The sequence below is a fragment of the Chlamydotis macqueenii genome, chromosome 3 (genome assembly GCF_036417535.1).
Source record: "Chlamydotis macqueenii isolate bChlMac1 chromosome 3, bChlMac1.mat, whole genome shotgun sequence".
Lineage (NCBI taxonomy): Eukaryota > Metazoa > Chordata > Aves > Otidiformes > Otididae > Chlamydotis > Chlamydotis macqueenii.
The window spans coordinates 125090045-125110864 of NC_141558.1; the positions used below are offsets into that span (position 1 = coordinate 125090045).

General features: G+C 44.5%; 1 protein-coding gene across 3 annotated transcripts in view; it reads right to left on the reverse strand.

Moving 5' to 3' along the window:
* Positions 1-957: 957 nt before the first annotated feature.
* Positions 958-20820, reverse strand: part of CCDC85A (coiled-coil domain containing 85A) — a 70874-nt gene continuing 51011 nt past the window's right edge. The window contains exons 3-5 of one of the 3 annotated variants that reach the window (XM_086745730.1): positions 18909-18985; positions 9436-9555; positions 958-2989 (exon numbers count right to left, since the gene is read on the reverse strand). In XM_086745730.1, coding sequence (XP_086601856.1) covers positions 2900-2989; positions 9436-9555; positions 18909-18985 — 287 coding nt within the window. In that variant the 3' untranslated portion in view covers positions 958-2899. The remainder of the gene's footprint in view (positions 2990-9435; positions 9556-18908; positions 18986-20820) is intronic. The other 2 variants (XM_086745727.1, XM_086745728.1) reach the window with 2 other exon arrangements.

The following is a 20820-nucleotide window of genomic DNA, read 5'->3' on the forward strand; positions in this document are numbered from 1 at the left end:
TTTAAAATTCACTCACACAGTGAATTTTATAGCTCATTCATGCTCAAACTCAGAAGCTAGTGCTAGAACACGTGCAAGTTTTCAACTGAAGCAGAGTTACGCTAAAAACAACTGAATGAGGAGTCCACGAGGCTTGGCGTGATCACATTTTATTGAAAAACTCCTAACCGCGTGGGCAGAGAGCAAGACAGAAGAGATGAAGGTCCACAACTACCACAGCAATTTTTGTTAGCGCAGAGACCAGCAGGCTACAGGAGCCCTTGAGAGCTCTGACCCTCTTCTCCACACGCTGCCCACTTTCTCCTTTTAGTAAGGAGCCCCTGCAGGATATTTTAGTTTCAAGATATTGATTGTACTAGGTTTTTTTTTTTTATTCCCCAGAAAATCCAGTGCAAGTTTTCTGCATACTGCCTCAAGCAGCAACAGGCAGCCCTTTTGCTGCACTGTCCCCCAACACGTGCAGCCCACGAGGGGACGAGGGAGCCCGCTGCCAGGGCAGAGATGTGGTGGGACACAACCAGCCTACCCCAATACCACCAACGCGCCTGCGCCTCTTACCTGAGCGAAACAGCTCCAGGAGCTCCGTGTCACCCTGTCCTGTCTCAAAGCCACGCTGCACAATAAGTGGGGAGGAAGTGCCCGGCGCAGGTGCCCCGGGGCCGCCCCTGCAGCACAGCTGAGGATGTAACTCATCGCAGCTGGGGCTCAGAGCTGGTGGCAACCCCACTGCCAATCTATAAATACAGGCAGCAGCTGCCTCAGTTAGCACAAAAGACAGAAGTCAGTCCACATAGCTGGGATTTTTAAAGACACCTGGAGAGAATGTGAACAAAAATCCACAACACGCAGCTAATTTCTCAACCAAGCAGGAAACATTTCAAACCGCTCCTTCCAAGCAAACCACACGTCAGCCCCAGCACCTCGCGGCTTCAGTCATTAAAGGAGAGTCAACAGCGGTGAGATTCTATAATTTATTACCGTTGCTAAGATAAACACAGATACTTGATACCCAATCGTATGCAGAACTGTAAAAAAATAGTTTTAATACAGTATCAAAATTTACAGAAGTGTAGTGTCAAAAGACCAGTGTCCCTCAAATTAGCCGCTGCACAGACGTACTGCGGGCACAAGTACATGTTTTACATTTTTTCATACATATATATAGATATATAGGAATACAACAATTTAAGTTTAACTAAGCAAACAATATGTATGGGAGAAAACAACATGTAGAGGTAACAGACACCTGTCTGGGCCGGGTTATATAGAAGAAGTTAGGCAAGAGTGCAACGTTTCAAAATGGAAGGATGGATTCTGCACTTCCAACTCAAGGAGACGGAGCGAACAGGAGTTTTGCCCAAGAAAGCAACGCTGGGTCAGAGGCCTTACGTCAAATGGTACCAAGTAAAAATGACAACAGAAACCAATATAATTACCGCTGCAAAATTAACACACTTTTTCTGAAGACAGTTAGATTTACATCATACTCCTATTAACAAAGGATTGTACAGCAACCGAGCCACGTTCCACTGCAAACAGCCCACGAGTACAGCAAGTTGCAAGCTCAGAGAAAACAGAGGTTCTGACTTTGGCTCAAATCTTCGTAACCAAGAACAAACCAGAAACCCAGGAATTGTTGCATTCCTATTTTTTTTTTTTTTATTTTATTAGTCTTTTTGATGCTCAGCTATGGTAAAAAGTTAAGCAACAGCATTCAGTCACAAGCCTGTTGCACATTCATACAAGAAACTATCATTTTTAGATATACACAAAATAGCTATCCTTGCAATTCAGTACACACAACTAGTATCATACACGTAGATAAAAATAAACTAAGCACATCTAGGGCGCCGTCTGGTCAAATCTCAGGCAATCTGAACAAGAGCTTTCTGCCTTATAACAATGAAAGACATGCTCTGAGTATAATAAAACCTTTTTCTTTGAGAGAACGCTACAGTGGCAAGAAAAGTTTTTTTTTTTTCTTTTTGTAATGCAGCACAATCTTTTAGATCCTTACAGACTCTTTTTTAAATAAACCAGCATGTCTCTAAATTAAACAGGAGAAATTAGCATCCTGACAACTGGAAAATACTTTGCGCAAAAACCTCTGCTGGAAATGCTGATTTGAGACCTGTAATAGCGATACCCAAGTATTCCGTTCATTAAAGGGCTGCGAACATCGTACACGTCTTCAGAAGATGTGCATCAAAGTGAATCAAAAAGAAAGCTATCTTTACTTTCATTTAGAAAGAAATTGTGTTTCACTACAAATACTGTAGTTATGCTACACTACTGGCTGGTTAGGAGACTTTATGGTCTTTTAGCACCTCCAAAGGCAGGTATTCTACCAAAGCAAAAAAAAAAAAAAATAATCTGGAAATCGCCTAAGCACCATTAACCGATATTTTGCAGACTGAAGTGTGAGTTACTAAGAAGTGACTTTCTCAAAACTGTGGAGACCAAAGGCACAGTTTCTCAGTGTCTCTCCAGTCTGGTGAAAAGCCTCTGTTAAATCCAGTGGAAAATTCGTTCAGACTTACTAGAGATTCACTGTAACCAACCAAAATAAAACTCAGTTCATGTAACTCCTGCAGAATCCCAGCTATCTTTTGGTTAGGGTGGAAATACCTCAGTGCTTCTAAATGTGGCGTGTTGAAGTGACGAGGCGGCGGCAGCGTTTCACTAGCCAGGATACCGAAACAGCAGTATTTGAGGAACGCTGACAACAGGCTCCTCTGAAAGACCTCTGTGCAGAATCTCTACTTGTTTCCAACGAAGTCTCTTGTAGTGCATACAGACACCCTGTCGTCAGCGGGGAAGTCGCTGCGGACACAGTTCTTTCTCTCCCATCGGCAGCTCGAACGCTTTCTCTTCAGAGAGAGGACTTGCTCAGGGCCTTTTACATAGGTCCTTTATACTGATTTCCTGACAAATGTTGTCTAATTCCAGGGCACGACCCTGCAGCATCTCCAAGTTTCCTCCACACAACCTAAAGGGAGAGACAGAAAGCGATCAGTTAAGTTTATCAGCAGTTAAGATGTGCGGGCGTTCGTATCGGCATGCATCTGGGAACGCCACACGTTCACTAAGCAGACCATGCAGCACAGGTCAGGACAGAGGGGAGCGACACACAAGAGGAGGAGAGAATATTTCTCAAGGGATACAACATTCCTTCTGAACACAGAAAGCACATGCTAGGTAAAAATGAGTAAAAACAGAGACAGATGAACTAGCACGTGCATCCCCAGGGTATCTGGTGCTTCAGATACAAGACTGAGAACATTTACAGGCCTCATCTGAAACTTTGCTCAGCTATTTCCCAAACCCAATCTCTCGCAGAACACAGTTCAGAAGCACGAAGCTCAGTCCAGAGGAGTCTAAACATTGCCAGTTTAAAAAGCACACAGCAGTTCTCCCCTTTTTCAAGGAATTTACTTGTTCTTCTAAAATCAAGCAAAGCATTAAAAGAGTTTTTCATTTGTTCTTCCTTGAGATCGGAGGAATTGTGCAGGTAGTCACACAATTTAGGAGAAGTTAGCAGTTTTTTTTCTTAGTGTGGGCTATAGGTTCTAAAGGTTTCCTTCCTCCAACTCACCTCTACTCCCACTCATGATCACAGAACATCCATGTTACAATTATGGAATTAAAAATGTAGGGATGTTATAAAAAAAAAAATCAAGAGAGTATTTTGTAATGATTTATAAAATGATTGATTATGAGCAGGAGAACCAGTAGTAGCTTGTGTCGTATCACCAGGCATCTCTTCCAGGGGCCACCAGAAAAAAAAAGTGGTGATTTCCACCAGACTGTGTATTGCAATTTAAGATTATTTCTGTTTAATAATAATCAACTAGCAACCAACTGAAGTATAACTGCTACTACACCACTCACTAATCTCTGGAGCAATAGCAATATGACTGTCAAGAAAGGCAAAAACTGTTTCCCATTGTCATTATTTATTATTTGTATTTTAACAGAGCCTGCAGCCCAGCAGTGAACAGAGACTGGTTTAGCTGGAACTGAATAAACACAAAGCAGCTGGATGCTGGGAAGCCACACCCTGAAAAGACACCACCAGCCCCAGTTCCTCCAGCTGGTGAGCAAAGACAGAACAACCCCAGGGTCATTCTGTGCAGGAGCTGGGAAAATAATCCCATTCCTCTGAGCCTTTGCTGAAGAAACCTGAGTGTAAGCATGAAAAACAGAAACACTCCAAGACTGGAAGGAGTAAGACTAGTCTCACTCCACAGGGCCAAAGTGAAGTCCTTTAAAGGGAACTGTCTTTAGTACAGGAAAAATGGGTTTTCAGTGAGCCCTCCCAAATCAGCTGTCTACGGCTGAGCCACGGGAAACGGCGGAGGGCTGGGTTTGATGAGACGGGTGTTTCTTTCCAGCGTTTGGTTGCTGATGTCCCTAACTTCCTATTGTCAAGAAGACAGACCTGTGGATAGCTTTTGTGAAAGCACATCGTAGCTACAATTTCAACATTTTTTTCTGGTCAATAAACATTAGACAATATTTACGAAGCAGCTAATGCTGATACAATCATAAATCCAAAGGTGACACTTCCCAAAGTCCTTTATTTCCAGCTGAACAAATGACCCCTGATGGCTAGGAAGGGACAAACGCATACAGGACAGCCCTGGGAAGCCAACATCCTAAGCAGAATTGACAAGGTGGGGTCAAAAAGGAGTACTCATGCCTTTTTTACGCGAGGGAAATGGAGAAGTCTTTATCAGCAGCCACTTTTGTTTATGCATACGGTGCAACAGATACCTGGGTCTCGAAGGCATCGCGGTAATTTTATTTGCCTCCTTTTCAGAAACATGGGATGACAGGGGCTAAGTTTCTGCAGATCTATCACCAAACTCCCCTTTTCTGCTGGCATACGTGCAGTTCTTTGCCCAATCATGACAGCTGTACATAGCACTGCCCTTCTGTGCACGTATGTATTTGGCTCTCTGCACTGTGCATGCATTTTGGATTTGCACAGAGGGTTGTTTTCTTCTCAGTTCACTAGTTGAACACTCACTTGTCACAAGCAGCACTAATGGAATTATCACTCAAGAGAAAATGTAATACTTAGGCATTCCTGAATGTGTTTTAAATAGTTATACAGAGAAAAAAAGCCCAGTACCAAAAACTTCACTCAAAATCTCAGCAGAGACCTCGACTGAATAAAGGGCAGCTATGAGGTTCACAATTAAGTCACGACGATTCATTTCTAGCTTGCGTCCAGCACACAGGAGAGAAAGGATGGAGAAGTCTCCTCCCTGGGAGCCAGGCAGAAGCCTGCAGCTTAACTGGGGTGACAGCAGCTCCGTCACCTGCCGGCTGGGTAGCGCTCGAGGCCCACGGTACTTCCTGTGCAGCATGAAATACTGGTGGGGGTCTCTGGGCTCCCTGACCTCCTTCTTGCCCATCAATCCCATGTGGACTATCCCATCTTCCCTTTGGCTCCCAGCCCCAGGGAGCGTGCTGCAGCCCTGTGAAGAAAACTTACCGGTAGCCTGAGGAAAGTCATGAAGAACAAACCTCCAGACTTAATCCAAACATTCCTGTGCTTTAAAATTACCTCCACGCTCACTAATACATGATAAAATACCTCTAAACCTGCTGCTACGTATTGCTACGTTCTAAGACAATGCAATTATATAAACACAAAGCAAAAATATTCCCAAATATATTGTTGATGAAGTGGTACCAACACCATATGCACATCCCGAGGAGAGAATTCCCACATGTGTTATCTTGATAAAGTATCAACGTGATCGTGGAACACCATAACGTTCCTACACCGTGAATTATACATCGGAATTGCATTTGGGTACCAGTCAAGACTATGCACCAGAATTACAGAGCCCAGAATGCAACTTGTCATCATTCCACTGTTTTCACGGGCAAAACGATGCCGTGGCAAATGTTTCACGTAAAACAGCCACAGCGCGTAAAGCTGGAGCAAAACAGTGAGCTACAAACTGGAAGGAACTGCAAGGAGAAATGCAAGAGAAAAGAAATATTATGATCAGGTTATCACAAATCCGCTGCACTTCTAGCAGGGACTAGATGAATATAAGAAAAAGTAAAATCAGAAAGGAAATAATCAACTACTTTAAAAGTATAATAATATATCAATAGTCAAATCAGACATAGATCATAAAAGTCAGAAGAAAAGGTAGCATTTCAGTGCCAGTGGCAGAGCTTTGAGTGGCTGGGGCACAGAGACAAGGCAGAAATCAGGTATGTATTTGGGATTTACAAAAATGAATTGATAATGTCAAATTTAGTATATTAGCATTTTAGAAGTAGCATGACTTACATGATGAGAAATTTATGGATTACTATTAAATATGTATTAGTTAGAAACTACTTTTTTATCCATAAATTGCAAAGCAACAATGTAGGTGAGAAAATACATAGGTGCCATTGTACAGATGGGGAAACTGAGGCTGCCAGACTTCGCACTTGCCAAATTTTATTCCTATGAAGGACAAATTCAGGGCAGCTGAGCCACACAGTACTTTATCCCAGATATATTATCACATATAGATTTTTCTGATCAATACTGACCAACATGTTAAAATGTTAGTGTCCCTAATAAAACAGTAATTGCATTACAGAAACAGTAATTGACTTGATTTCCATATAAAACCTTCAAGGGCATATTGTCAGCATTTAAACAAAAAAATACGTTGCATCTTCAGATGTTTCCAGGCTCAATATGGAGTATGAAATTAAACACCTTAAACTTACTCTGCACATTTCTCCAGCCACAGCTTTTTCTGTCTCACTAAGGTAGTGGCAATAGTATTTAACAGCCTGATGATTTGTATTTTCCTGAGCTTCCAAGACACGGGGATGTTTTGGGTTTTTTTAAAAAATTAAAAAAAAAAAAGAAGAAGAAAAGAGAGAAATTTTATTTTACAAATCTGTTTTGCAGCCACAAATAAGAGGAGTAGTATACTTAAGCTTTCATGGGTCCTTCCTGAGTACGGACATGCATATATAACTGACCAATTGTATTTAAAGATAATTAGACTGATTACAGTGCTCTGGATTTCAGGGCAGAAGGGATCATTAAATCTTCTTGCCTGACCTCCTGGGTACCACAAAACACTTACTTTTCTTTGGGCTTCGATTAAAGCATACCTCGCTCTAATTTACAGATGGCACAGTGGAGCTTCCAGGAGGCGACACTGAACGCAGGACGGGAAATCCCGGTGCTGGTTTGGCAGGTAAGCCTCGTCATTCCGTAAAAATGAACCCTGGTCTGCAAAGCCAGCCTGTGCGGAATACGCACACCTCCGTGCAGCAGCATGCAGTTTGGTCACACACAACTCGTAAAAAGAAGCCAACACGTCCTTGTGTGTCTCTCTTACCACTGTCTGCACCAGCAGGAGATCCACAGGCAATTAATATTTATTTAAAAGTCTCCTCATTACTCAGGAGAAAACCAGCACTATTTTTAGCAATGAGCCCCCTCTGTTTTCTTACAGATCTGTCCTTTTAAAATACATTCCTGCTCTTCAGATTCCTTGCTGTGCAGAAGGGGACTGACCTAACGCTGAGGCTTTGTAACAAAGACTATTTGGTTTTTTTTTTTCAGAAATTCCAAATTGCCAAATTTGTAAAGAAAAGCAGGCTGCTGCCATTGGCTTGTTCCTCTTCCTGCATCCGACGGTGCTAAGCGATGCAAGCGGGAGCTCTGCGCTCCCCAGAAGGGCAGGGTCAAACCCGTATGCTCCACTCCGGGAAACAGCATGGTCTCCTCTCCGGCCGGGGACGGGGGAGGCTGGGCAGTCTGCTTAGCTGACAGCTCACTTCCCATTTCAGATACAACAGTATCATTTATAGCTATTTCTGCCTGCTGCAGTACCTCCTAGCAAACTAAAAGCTGAGCTTTCACATCATACTGAACCAAATTCTGTGTACTTCTTATCAATCCATTTCAGCAGCCGAAGTATCAGCCAGTGTTCAAATATTTCACTTACACCAACCAGCTATTATGGGTTGTCAAAAGCGTGTTGTTAAATGTTCCATTCAGGAAAGCGTCTTTGCCAATGGCTATTTTGAGAGAACTACAGAAAGCCTTTTTTGATAATTATATATGATCTCTTTACAAAATTACTTGGCATAGCTTTATTTTCTAGGCAACAGCAGGGGAAATATATGGAAGATGCACAGAGGACCTTGAGTGCTGCTGGACCGGGTGATCCTCAGCTGCCAGGAACTGCGGTTCATCGTCCCTCTCCTGTACGAGTTTTATGTTACAGGAAGGAATCTGATTGCTGTAATTTGTGCACAGCTCACTTGCATAAACCTATTTCCTCAGGCTTCACAGAGGGGAAGTCAATGTCACCCAGCCACGTGGAAGAGAATCACTCTGTGCATAAACTGAGATGTCCATGCAAATCAACAGCACTACTGAGCTCCGACTGTGCACTGCATCTCCACGAAGCTCAAAACCAGAGCAAATGCCTACAGAAGTCCCTCCCCTGAAGAATCCAACCATACCCCTACCAAGCAACCAGCATGGCCCTGCAACATCTGTATAGGTAGGGAATAACACCCACTTAACCAAATGAGTATTAAAGCAGTTTAGCTATTGAGTGAAGTACAGGAAACCAGAAAACAATTGTGTCAGAGCCAGCATTAGGAGACAGGAATACAAAGTCCCTGCTCTCTGCTCAGCTCACCCTCAGTTTTTAATCCTCTCCAGAGGAGTGTGAACGCAGCTGACCCCCATGCCGCAGTGGGGCAGCAAACTCGGCCAGGCCTTGATTCAGATCACCTGACAAACCATGGCATCTTGTAACAGCTTCCTAAGGTTCATTAATTGCAACAGTTTCACTGTTGACAGAGGCAACAACTTGCAGATTTGCCCCTCTTGATTGCTTGTGTCAACTGCTGGTCACCAATGCCACACAGGTCTTTGCAATCCAACCCTGACTTCAGAGTAAATCACATCTGCTCTCACGGAGGTTTTAACACTGACCTTGGGATCCTGATGCACAGTCTTCAGCCCAACGTTCTACTATTTTTATTACGAATATACCGTGCGCATTGGCTTTATCTTTGCGTTAAAGTATTTCTCTCTGCATGGGTTACAGGAATTCATTCTATGTCACTGGAGAACAAATACGCATCCTAGATGAAGTAGAAAGGCTTCCTCATTCAGAAAAACACCACTTTCAGCTTCAAAGAAAAAGTGTGCAAGCGCAGGTGATGTGGAGAGCAGCTGCAGCTGGCATCACCCCCGCTGTAAGTGCCGAGGAACACACAGTCCACAGATGCAATGAGTGACAAACAGAAAAAACAACCCCGCTCATGACAGTAACATCCCAGTGGCGTCCACAGGAATGTTGCCAGGACAATACGACACGTGTTGAGGAACAGACACGACGTTTCGCGTGGACTGTACCGGAGGAGCGTTACCTTCAGAGCATTGACCACTGAGTCAGACTGCTGAGAGGCTGAGCCATGTCCACTGACGCTAGCTGGCTCGCTGGCAGAGCAGTAACTCCCCTCCGCCCCTCCGGGCATCCTAATGGGATCCTTCGCAAAAAATTAAACACTCTTTAATAAAGAAAAGGGTTGGTAACTAATTAAAACAAATGTCAGTTATGTATTGCTGTTTTTCAAAAGGCTGAGAAGCACTAAAGGCATGTTTTACACCAAGGTCCCCCTCCTTCTGTGCCACAGTAACCAAGATCCACGAGAGGCAGCTCGAGTGCTACTGCTGAGCGTCACCCCAACACTCTGGCCCTCACGGGTGTCTATCTGGAAAATCAGGACACAGTAATAAAATTTCTTAGGTATGTATGTTGCCTCATAACAGTGCTGTGAGGTTCAGAGAGATGTTTTCAACTCCAGAGGAAGTTTTTGAAAATGTCTAATTTTATCCCAATAATTCTGCAGGTTGTTCCTTCAACAAAAAAACCCCACATTTTGAAATGCTGCTGCAAGGTTTGCAGCACAAGCTCAGCCGCAGGCGACGAGGAAAGGAGCCGGGAGCTCCAGGCTGCCAGCTCACTCCTTCCCAGCTTCTGGCTGCCCCGCTGCGAGGGCAAGTCCCCCCGCTCGCCTGCGAGATGGCGGCTTACACCCAACAGCGACAACCTCAAGGGCTTTTCCCTGCCAGCGAACACCTGGAAGGGCTCTTCAGGACACTGCCAAACAAATGCAAGCTACCTAAACTCCTACAGCTCAGCCACCTCAAGCTTTTCAGGATGTAAAGCATCTCCTGGAGCGATTGCAGTGCCGAGGTAACCTGAGCCCGCAGCCTGCTTCGGAGGAGCGCTAAAAATACCCCGGCTGCATTCGCGGACAGCAATGGGATAGCTGCAGCGACAGAGGTGGCCCGAGGAGACGCTTCCGAGGTGCTTTCAACCTGACCTGCTCTTCTAATGTGATCCTTCACTGTCACTCTACATGTAGAATTTTGTTAAAGAAAAAAGAAAAAAAAAAAAAGAGAAACAGAAAGAAGAAGAAAAACATTTCAAAGATTGAGAAAGGAAACATTCCTTTCTTACAGAGTAAGAAAAGAAATAATGTAGCAGTAATTCCTGCTGGGAAATGCATTTCTGAAGGAAAAATTCTGACAGTGAAAAGAGCCTCTGATCCGAATCAGTGCCGCAATGCACTCTCCTTTGCCCTGCTGAGCAAGCACATCGCACATCCCAGCCCTTTTGGGGGTGTCTATAACCTAAACAATAGGGAAGATGAAGGTGGGTGTGGGAGAAGGGCACAGAGAGATGACATGCGGCTGAACTTCACAGATCCAGTCTGCCTGAAAGCGTTTAACCAAAAAGCACCCCGGTCCAAAGCGAGTTTGGATGCTGTGCATGACTTCGTCCAGATGTGTAACGGCCGTGCCAAAGGGGCGCATCGGAATCACCGAATGCGTTGGACTCGATCCCAGCAATCGGCTGCAGGATGGGACCTCACATACTCAAAAAAACCCTAAAAACAATTAAAAAAAAAAAAAAAAGAAAACACTGCATACACTAAGCCCACAGAAAAGCTACACTGAGTCTGAATATGAAACCCCATTTGGTACAGGGACTCGTCTTCCAGCGCTGCCCTCCTGCCAAGCAACGGATGCAGCGTAAACCGCAAGACTGGGCACTAACGGGTCTCGTAACCACGCTGACGATACCGGCACGCGCTGAGGGCAGCGCGCAGCGTATCATCCCACAGTCCTCCGCAGCAATGACTATTATCAATTTGCCGTGACGTAGGGAGGGAGATTTAGGACTTATTTTTCTTTGGGAAGGATTTATAGATCTGTTAGTGACTGGGCAGACTTAATGGTATACTTCAGGAAAGGAAATGAAAGAGGAAGAAAAAGGGGTAGTAAAGCAGATTGGGGCAATTCTAGTTTAGGATAAAGTCCCTCAGTCAGCTTTGGGTTTTTTAAGTCAGAGTATTCTGTTTCTTTACTGACTCCAGGGCCAGCAAAGATTTTAGTTAATTTTGAATAGTAAAATATAAATATTGCTATTAAAAGGCTGGGAAAATCAGTACAGATCGTACATCTAAAGCCTCCTGAAGATGAGAAAATCCCAAAGTCCTGTGAATTATGCTGCTGTCAGAGTTCAGGCCTTCCTCCAGCCAGCTGTCCTGCACAGCCTCTTCTGTGGCACGTGCAGCACGTTTCTGTCTCCCTTCATGAGAATGAGAAATTTGTTGTGAACACAGTGCTTTAAGCAGACAGCATTCTTAACACACATTGGCAGGAGACTGAAAATTAGTATTTCCCCAGTGGACATCCTTCTCCCTCCTCTGCCTGTCCTTGATAAAGGACATAAGTTTTTTTTTTAAAAAAATAAGGCAGATTTTTCAGCCCTGAAGCCCCATCCTCCAGCTCATGGACTTCTCATCGCAGGTGGGGCTGCCACAGAGGCAGTACAGCCTCTGCTTTCTTTGGAGGAAGCTTATTCCAGCAGAGGATGGGGACGGGGCTGGGACCAGCCTGAACATGGGTCTCCTGCTCCTCAGGAAGTCCTGGGAGCCTGGAGACACTTCATCTCTCCTGAACGCGTTACGAGTTTTTGAGGCACTGAAGCAAAACAAGAGGAAAAGGCACTTTGCCAAAGTGGCGGTGTTTGAAAACAAGGTGCCCTAGGAGATGAGATAAGTGTGCTTTTCAGACCTGTCGTCACAGCTGCTGCTTGCCAGTGGAGAGCACGGCGATGTTTATCCTTCCATCAAAACTTGACCTGAGTTTCCTTCTGCTGAATCCCTTCTCCACCACCGCCCAACCCAGTTTGCAACTGGATTCTGAGCAGAACCTTAAGGATGGGAAGAGAGACCCTGTTCCCTTCCTCCTCCTCTCTAGCTCCACACACAGTGCTTGCATTCAGCCACTCATAGTAGGCATCCAACATCTTCACGTGTTTTGGACAGATCTTTCCATTTATTATCCAGTAGCAAAGCTGTGGAAGTGGAGCCAAATCAGACAGAAGGGATGAAGCTGTGGCTCCATAGTGCTGAAATCTGTATCCACTGTAAAAACCTTGAGTCATTTTGAATAAACGGTACTGCACGACATCAACATCTGGGAAAGAATTGGGGTTTTTGCTCGTCCTGCATTGCTAACCTTTCCTACTGCCCCTGTCCAGCCCTTGTGTCCAAGCTACAGCATGCGTTGCACGTTGCATTCTCTGAGTCTAACACGTACTGCGTGCAGATTGCACCGCTGCAGAAAGTGCACTGTCTGAAGCAGGTAAAAACCAGCTAGTACTCACTGCACATTTTGCCACAAAGATAATAGAGAGAACTGCGATCACTAAACGCGCAGATCTCTTTTCTATTGCAGGTAAATCTACAAAATATCTAATGCCAATATAGAACTCTAGTGAACAGAAACCACAGGAAATCTGACTCGACCTCATAATATCACATAACAGAAGTTAGATGAACGGAAATTTAGCAATCTCCCTCACATTGACTGCAAAGCGTTAAGGATACTCAGGCCATTCTCCCGTAGCGCCAGAGGCAAACCCTGCACTGTACTCCGGTCACGGGGTCACGGTCAGAATAAAGACCCCTGTGTAGAGCAGAACCCCCTTTGATGGGGAGATCTCATCGTGAGCCTTTCTACTTGAGCCAGCAGAAAACATCATTTTTCCAGTGCACGCTGTTGATAAGGACAGTCATGAATGAAACCCACTGTGGTGCAAAGCTCCAGTCAGTGGCAGTTTCTCTGCCAGCCCCTCCGGAGGAAGCGTGCCGCTTGCTGCCCGGCTCGCAGCCTCCCCACGGCACAGGGACAGCTGAGGAGAAAAAAAACCCACAGTCCATCTCTGCCCCGAGGCCACTTGCAGTCACCTCACCGAAGCCTCTGAGAGAAGATGATTTTCCTGTCCGCTGGGCACCGCTCTGTTCACTTTACCATCGCAGACCTGCCTCAGCAAACACACAAGAGCTTGTTCTCCAACTGCCTTTTATCCCAGGGGCAAGCGCTTTCCTGGGAAGTACGTCCTTCCTGCTGGGTAACTGCCACGCCAGTTCAGTCGCTACCTGATTTCTGCCGATTTCCTCAGGCCTCAATTTCCCCGTTAGCTCAAAGAGAACACGGGCTGTGTGTGTCAGCTTGTTTCAAAAAGGCAGCAGAAAGGAAAACCAGAAACCAATGAGCTGCAGTATGTTGCTCTGCTAGGTTAATAACGCACTAAACACAACTGCAACCATTTTTTAAGGGAACATTCAAGTCAATTAAAATATACAATTTTAAAATGCTGCAGTTATTCAACACAATTCCTGTCCTCAAAGACCTCAGCGGAAACGTCCACTTCTGCACACTGCTGCAGAAATCCACGCATCCTCACAGCATAGCTGAAGCACACTCACATTCCTGAGTGGCCAAAACCATTGCTAGCTACACACCTCCAGAAACAACCCCTTTCAGCAGGCCCTTCATAAACCTCTTTTGCTAATGAACCTGCAAGAGAAAAAAAAGCTTTGGGCTGTGGCACCTCAACATTTTGGAGGCCACACATATAAATACCACCACTATTTAAAATCTGGAAGATTGAGCGGACTCTGCTAGAAAATCATGAGTGCAAAGTAACTCCCAGACTTTCAGAAATTACTCTGGGGAAAAAAAAAAATATAAAAATAAATCTGTTCTTCTCTCTGACCTACAACTCCTTTTGTACATCAGGTTTTGCTTGACTTTGGTAATATCAAGCCCACAAGCTCTTGCCCGTGCCCACCAAGATGGACGTGCGATGCTTAGGACACCCTGAGACCAAGGCTCTGAGCAGAACCTCAGCTGCTGTAAACTGAAGTCATCCCGTTAATGACCTATTAATTTAAACTGAGGATTTGAGCACATGAAAGAACAGGGTGGGTGGACGCTGTTGATTCACTTTCGGCAAATATTTGATGACAGGATTAGGTAATGATGACATGAGTTTGTTCAATGGGTTTTAATTACATTTTGGTTGAAGGATTCCCTGTTCTTCTGCACGCTATGGATGGGAGGAGACAAACAGTACTGGACTGAGAGTGACACAGATTTTGCAAAAAAAAAAAAATACTAACCAAACAGTTCCCATCTTCTAATTAGATTTGTAAGTAAAGCCGTGCCATGCAGGGGAAAATAAACACAGATCTCAGCAAAAAGGTTTTTGAAAGATTTGGAAATGAGTTGAAATAAAATCTAATGGAAGGGGGAAGAAAGAGGGAAATAGAAAGCTTAAAAATAAACTAGTGTGTGCCTAACGGTCACATCTGCCACTTCACACTTCAACCTTCCAGGACTGGGAAAGGCTAGCAAGGATGCGAAGCCCCCAAAAAATTGCCAGAAGCAACAGTAGAAATGAAAGAAAGACAACAAAAATAGATGGAAAAGGACCAAAAGACTTTCCTGTAAAGGAAAGAATGAGGAAACGGAGGCAGAAAAGCCCACGTGAGGGGGAGCAGAGGGCTCTGGTTCAGCCCCGCACCACACCTGCCTCGGGGCTTTGGTGCTGCACGCTGTGGAAGCCGGGAGCTCAGCTCCTCGCACCAAGCTCCGGCCCAACCGACCCATGCCGTTTGTTCGCTCAGGAAGCAGCGTCCTGGCAACACTTCCTTTCCCCCTCATTAAAAGGTAAAGATAAATTACAAGGACAAAGAGTCAGAAGGGGGAAATGTCTGACATTTCTCCATCTCCGCCTCTTGCTCCCTCCTCCCGTGAAACAAATACAAACTAAAGCAATTTAAATCGGGTGGCTTGCCAAGTATATCTTTTGCAAATGCATCCCCTGTCATTATATGACAGATGTCCACATTTCCGTAACATTTCAGCTGAGCTTATCAGCCCTGAAATACTACCCCTATGAACAATCAGGGATATCTTCTGTTAATTGACATGTGGATGCTGGATCCTGATCTCGCTTCCCCCAGCGTAAGGCACAGCCAGGTCTGGAAGGACACTCCTGTTTGCAGTTAGCTGACGTTACAAACTGGCGTAACAGAACTGTCACAGCCCGGAAGCTGTAACTAGGATCTGAATCCATCGTTTGGCCCCTATATATTTTCTTAATTATTGCTGAGTATCTTCATTACAATACCCACAGACACTGTTCTGGATAGAGCACTCCATACTATCATGTTATTGGATTTTTTTTTTTTTTTTTTAAATGTTGGCAGCAAAACTCAATCCCCAGTGATGCTGTAGTTTCATGGTTTCACGTACATTATGAGGCAGCAGAAGGCGGCGGCACTGCCAGAGCCCACATGCTGCCGAGAACCTTCCTGCCCAAGCCCCACAGGGGAACGACTCTGACCTGAAATCCATCCAGCAAAACAGAACTGTTCTCGCTCAAATTCTTTTGCCTCCACGCGCTGCTGTCACGCACCCTTACCTACACGAGCATTTGAGAAGCACCAGCGCAAGCTGCACGCCCCTTGTCTCGGGCGCAGCCAGCACACTTTGGCATTTCCAACAGGAGCCCCAGCTGCATACCGTAAATCTTGGAAAGTATCTGCTTTCTTGCACAAAAATCCTATTTGTGGCCAGAAACCGAAAGGGTCTGGATCATATCTTGTTACATGCTAGCTGAGGAAGGAAAAAAAAAAACAACAAAAAAAAGGAATAGCTAATTACACAGCAAACCTACAACCCATCTAAGGCTTCTCATAACTCTTAAACCCACTGCTGTGCTATACACTGCCACCAGAACAACCGTGCAGCACAGGAAGAGACATTAAGAGGCTTAAGTGAATACGCACATTTTTATACCTTTCCTATTACCTGCTCATGCTAAAATATTGACTCCGTGGCGGTACTGCATTTCCCCTGACAAAAAACCCTTCGGTAGAGCAGAGTGAACTAAAACTCAGATTCCATTTGAACAGTGATGGCAGCACTTAAAACCATTTTCTCTGGAAATGTTCTTGCCACTAAATATTAATAAAACCTTTACATTAGAGATCTGTGGGTTTTGAAAGGAAAACTAATACGCATGGAGGGAGACAAGCACAGCAAAAGAAATTGGAAAAGAACCACACCTAAGTGATAGATGAAAGGGGTGATTTATCTGAAGAGGGTTTCAACAAAGGTGCTGGTGTGTTTTCTCGAGCGACACATAAGGAGAAAAGAGGGGAAAGAAACGATATGGAAAGCAAAGAGGAACAAGAAGAAAAGCATGGCAGGAGAAAGAAAAAAGCCTCAGAAAGCAAGGCAAGGACACTTCAGTAAAGATCTAGCAGAGACGTCCCACTCAGGAGTGCGAGTGGTCACCGCTCTCACACTAAGTGCGGTCCTGCGACTCCCAAACCCTCGCAGTGCCCCAGAACGCCATCAACGAGGGGCTACGCAAAGAGCGAAATGCCCTCTCCTACTGAAGCACTGGTGAAATGTTAAGGCACAACACTGTAATTGAGAAAGAGCTGTGCCAGAAACCTTCATCAGTTGTGGAGCTCGTTTATTTTCAGCTGATTTGTCAAAAGCACTTGGTTTGGTTTAACGCCCAACAAACTCCCATTCCTCCCATTAAATAGAATCGAACCAGTGCCAGGAGCTTATGCATTTCCATCCCGTGTCCTTGTCTTTGTGACAGGGCCTGATCACTGCTGATAGCACGTTCAGCGTGTTACTCACAGGAACAACAAACCCCTAAAACAAACTCATGCAAATGTAACGTTGAGGTAATCAAATGCAAAGTCAGAATAAGCCTGGCGTCTACGTTTCCTTCCTCTCCCCGAAGCAATGACTTTCTTCAGAAGGAAAGGTGAGTAAGACAGGCCAGGAAACATGAACCCTTGTCAGTCACTGTTTCTTATAATACAGCACCCAGAGATATTAGGAGATTCTTCAGAATTCTACTACAGATCCTTGCACCAACAAAATCAAACGTAAGGCAAACTCTGACCTGGGCATTTAAAAGCAAAAAGCAGTTAGCAGGCTTGCTCACCTAGTTCTTCCCCTTCAAAACCCCACAATCAGCTTCTCTTGTTTCAATTACTTTTGCAACAGCTACCGGCTTACGTGCTGTTTTCACAAGCACTATTTTCTGGTTTTGACACCCCATCTAAGACACTTTCAATGAACTCAGCATGCACAATGTGGGTGTTCCAGTCTTTGGCAAGACCTGGTAATGCATTTCATGGGTGTCCACCTGAGCACCTCAAACCCCAGACAAATAAAACAAAGTCTCTTCTCAAGATTTTGCCCACAAAGAATGTTCTCCACAATTTATCCCCCAGTGTTGTTCCAGACCCACAACAAACCACAATAGTATTTTTCAGGCAATTTTGTTAACATTTGCCCTGAACACCGTTCTCAACAAGAAAATAATATTGTCTGTCACCACAGATGAACCTCGTTCTTGCTGTTCTTTTCCAGATAAAAAAGGTTGGGGTCCAGAGAAGTTAGATAAATTGCTCAAGGTCACCTAGCAAGTCAAGAGCTACCCAAGAGCTACAGAGGCCCTTCCAACTGTCATATTATAGATGAGGGAAAAAAATCCCACACTTAAAATGTGCCTTAAGAAAAGAAATTCTTAGCCTGGGGCTGAAATCTTCTAACTAAGCTCAGCTTATACAAATGAACATACCTGAGCCAGTGGATTTTACTTTACTACATTTCACAGCTATTTTGGGCTTTATATTCAAATAACAGTACTAAGTTAAAAAACACTTTTTCTTCTTCAGACCAGTATCTTCATTTAAACTAGTGTTTGATTTAAACAAAATGCAACTTCTTTCTTCTTCCAGTGGGCAACTTCATTTGCAGACTTTATGGATTTTCCTCAGGGTTACTCAATGAAATATACAGAAATATGCACCGGTATGTATGTGTATATATTAAAAGGTACAAGTATCTGATTCATTCTTAGTGAACTTCAAAATTGTTCATTCTTGAAAAACATATGGGGAAAACCTTCAACTTCACATTTGCTTATTTATTCAATTAAACTTGTCTTGCATTTCTGTATCTAATATAGTCCTCAAAATCTTAAAAATAATCTAACACAATTATTATTACTTAAAAGATTTGCAATTTTAGAGCCAAGTATTTTGGTTAGCTATAAAGAGTACTTGGCAGTTTAATAAGAAGCAGCTCTCGGAATAAAACCAGAATGTAAAGGGTCAGTTCACTGTGAATATCAATCTTTAAATTAATTAAGTGTAAGTAGCAACTTCCAGTGAATTTTTCTTCTTAGCAAGGTATCAACACCTGCAAATGAGAAAATTAATGAAAGCATTGTCATAGTCTTAAATAAACACTCCACTCAATCACGAGCAAGATGAACAAACAGATGTGAGTGCCTTTGATTGTCCAAACGATCAGCCCGAGCGTTCAAACGCAGTAACGTCAAATGACAAGTAACACCGGTTTTATGTCGAGCGCAAAGACCCCAGCGTTGCTGTCTAGCTGCTGGCTACTGTTCCCACCAACAGAAGTCACCCACCTGGGGCAGCATGCGATTTTCCTCCTCCAGCTGTCTTACTCTTGCCTCCAGCTGCCTAACATAGGACAAGGTTGATTCTAAAAATCAAAGAGAAAAAAAAACTCACATTATCCACAGAGATCTGCTTGTGTTAACTAGTGTCAGAGCCCGTGCCACATTCTGACTTGTACTCACAGCAGACCACCTCTCTCAAACGTCCATTAAACGTTCAGCTCTGCTCCTCTCAAGGGCAGTGCAAAAACTACTGATACGAGAATTAATCCAATTCCTTGTTGCTTGTGATTCTTAACTGCTGCGCTTTAAGGTGGCCCCTTCTCAGGCACAAGGTATTACAGAAAGACAACATGGACTTGAGTTCTTCCCATCCATCTCCCAAGCTCTGTGAGCTGGTACTGTATTTTGGAACGCATTATCCCACCAAGTCACCACTGAGAAGCCCAGAAAGAGAAGACAGCCTTCTGCAGGAAAACAGTCAAAGCGGTCCCTCCAGTGTGGAGATCTGGTGATGCCCACGCAGCCGGCCCCCGCAAGCACCGTCTCGCCTGTGGGGAACACAGCGGCTTGTTGGCACGGAGCCTCGAGGCTCAGCCAGGGACGTGCTGTCACAGCTTGAGCCTGTGTGGAAACCAGATGTGTGTCCCCAGGGCCCTGAGAGGGTCTGGAGCCCGGCTGACAGCACGAGGGCCCGGGGCACTGTGCTACTCACAGCACATACTCCTCACCCCGAGCAGTGCTGCGCTAGGGCATGCTCTCACGGTGCCGCCTTGCTATGCGGGCTTGGTTGAAGAGCAAAATCCCACCCACTCTTTTCCCAAGTAACCTCACTGACCTTCATAAGATAATTTGGTTGATTATGGAGAATACGAGTCACTCCTAGTCTGCTCTGTTCCCAATAACTTTATATAAGAAGAGTAGGTCCATGAGTAGGTCCTAAAAGCATCCAAGAACTGTCTTATCGCACATTTCTTGGGTCGCACAGCATTTCTGCTACTAAAATCCTGTACGTAAAACACACACCTGAGAAAGTAGCACTGGACTGCAAGCAAAAAAATATTTTCTCAGTCCAGAAACACTGCTGTGACTCTTGTACCTCCTTGGATATAGGATGGAAGTCCACCATGCACTCACTTCTGACTCAACTTTCTCCAAGATGTCAATTCCAGTAACACATTTGTACTCACACTACCATGTAACCAGTAAAATTCTCTCTCTGACGACAAACGGTATGGAATCCATGGGTATTGGGACAGCACTATCAGCTGATGTGACCCTGCAAAGCTGCATTGACAACAGAGCTGTTCACTGGTTTCCACTGACAGACGAATTTGTGCACCAGTTTCCTCTGATACCTAATCACAACGCCAGCCTGCCCATAAAATAAAGGTGATGGGAAATGAGGTGTCATTTACTGCTCTTAGGAGACTGCGATAGGCTAAAACATGCACGCACAGATAGTGCATGGGAATTTACACAATATGAAGTAATTTGTCAAAAATGATTAATCCATAGCAAGGCACTGGATTAAAAATAGCATTGCACAATAAAAGGCAGAGAGGTAATCTGAGGTTCTGCGCGCTCTGCTGCATAAGGATTTTCATAGCTAGTGATGGGTGCATCTCTGGAGCGCCGCTAAGCCTAGCTCAGATGAGCACTTAGAAGATGAACAGCTTATTCAATTAACCGTGTACGACAGGGTCCCTCCCACCAAATCAGCCTCCTTCCCAGCAGCAGCGCTTTCGGGAGGAGCGCAGAAGCTCCCGCACTATTATGGCCATTAGCACAGGCAATAGCTCCCAGCACATCCCATCTCGTCTCTCTCTTGTTTTCTACATAAGATGGTTTCTGTGGAGCCATCTTTTTCGAGGGACCGAAGTAGGTGCTTTCTTTGGCACTGGGCATCTCTAAATTCACC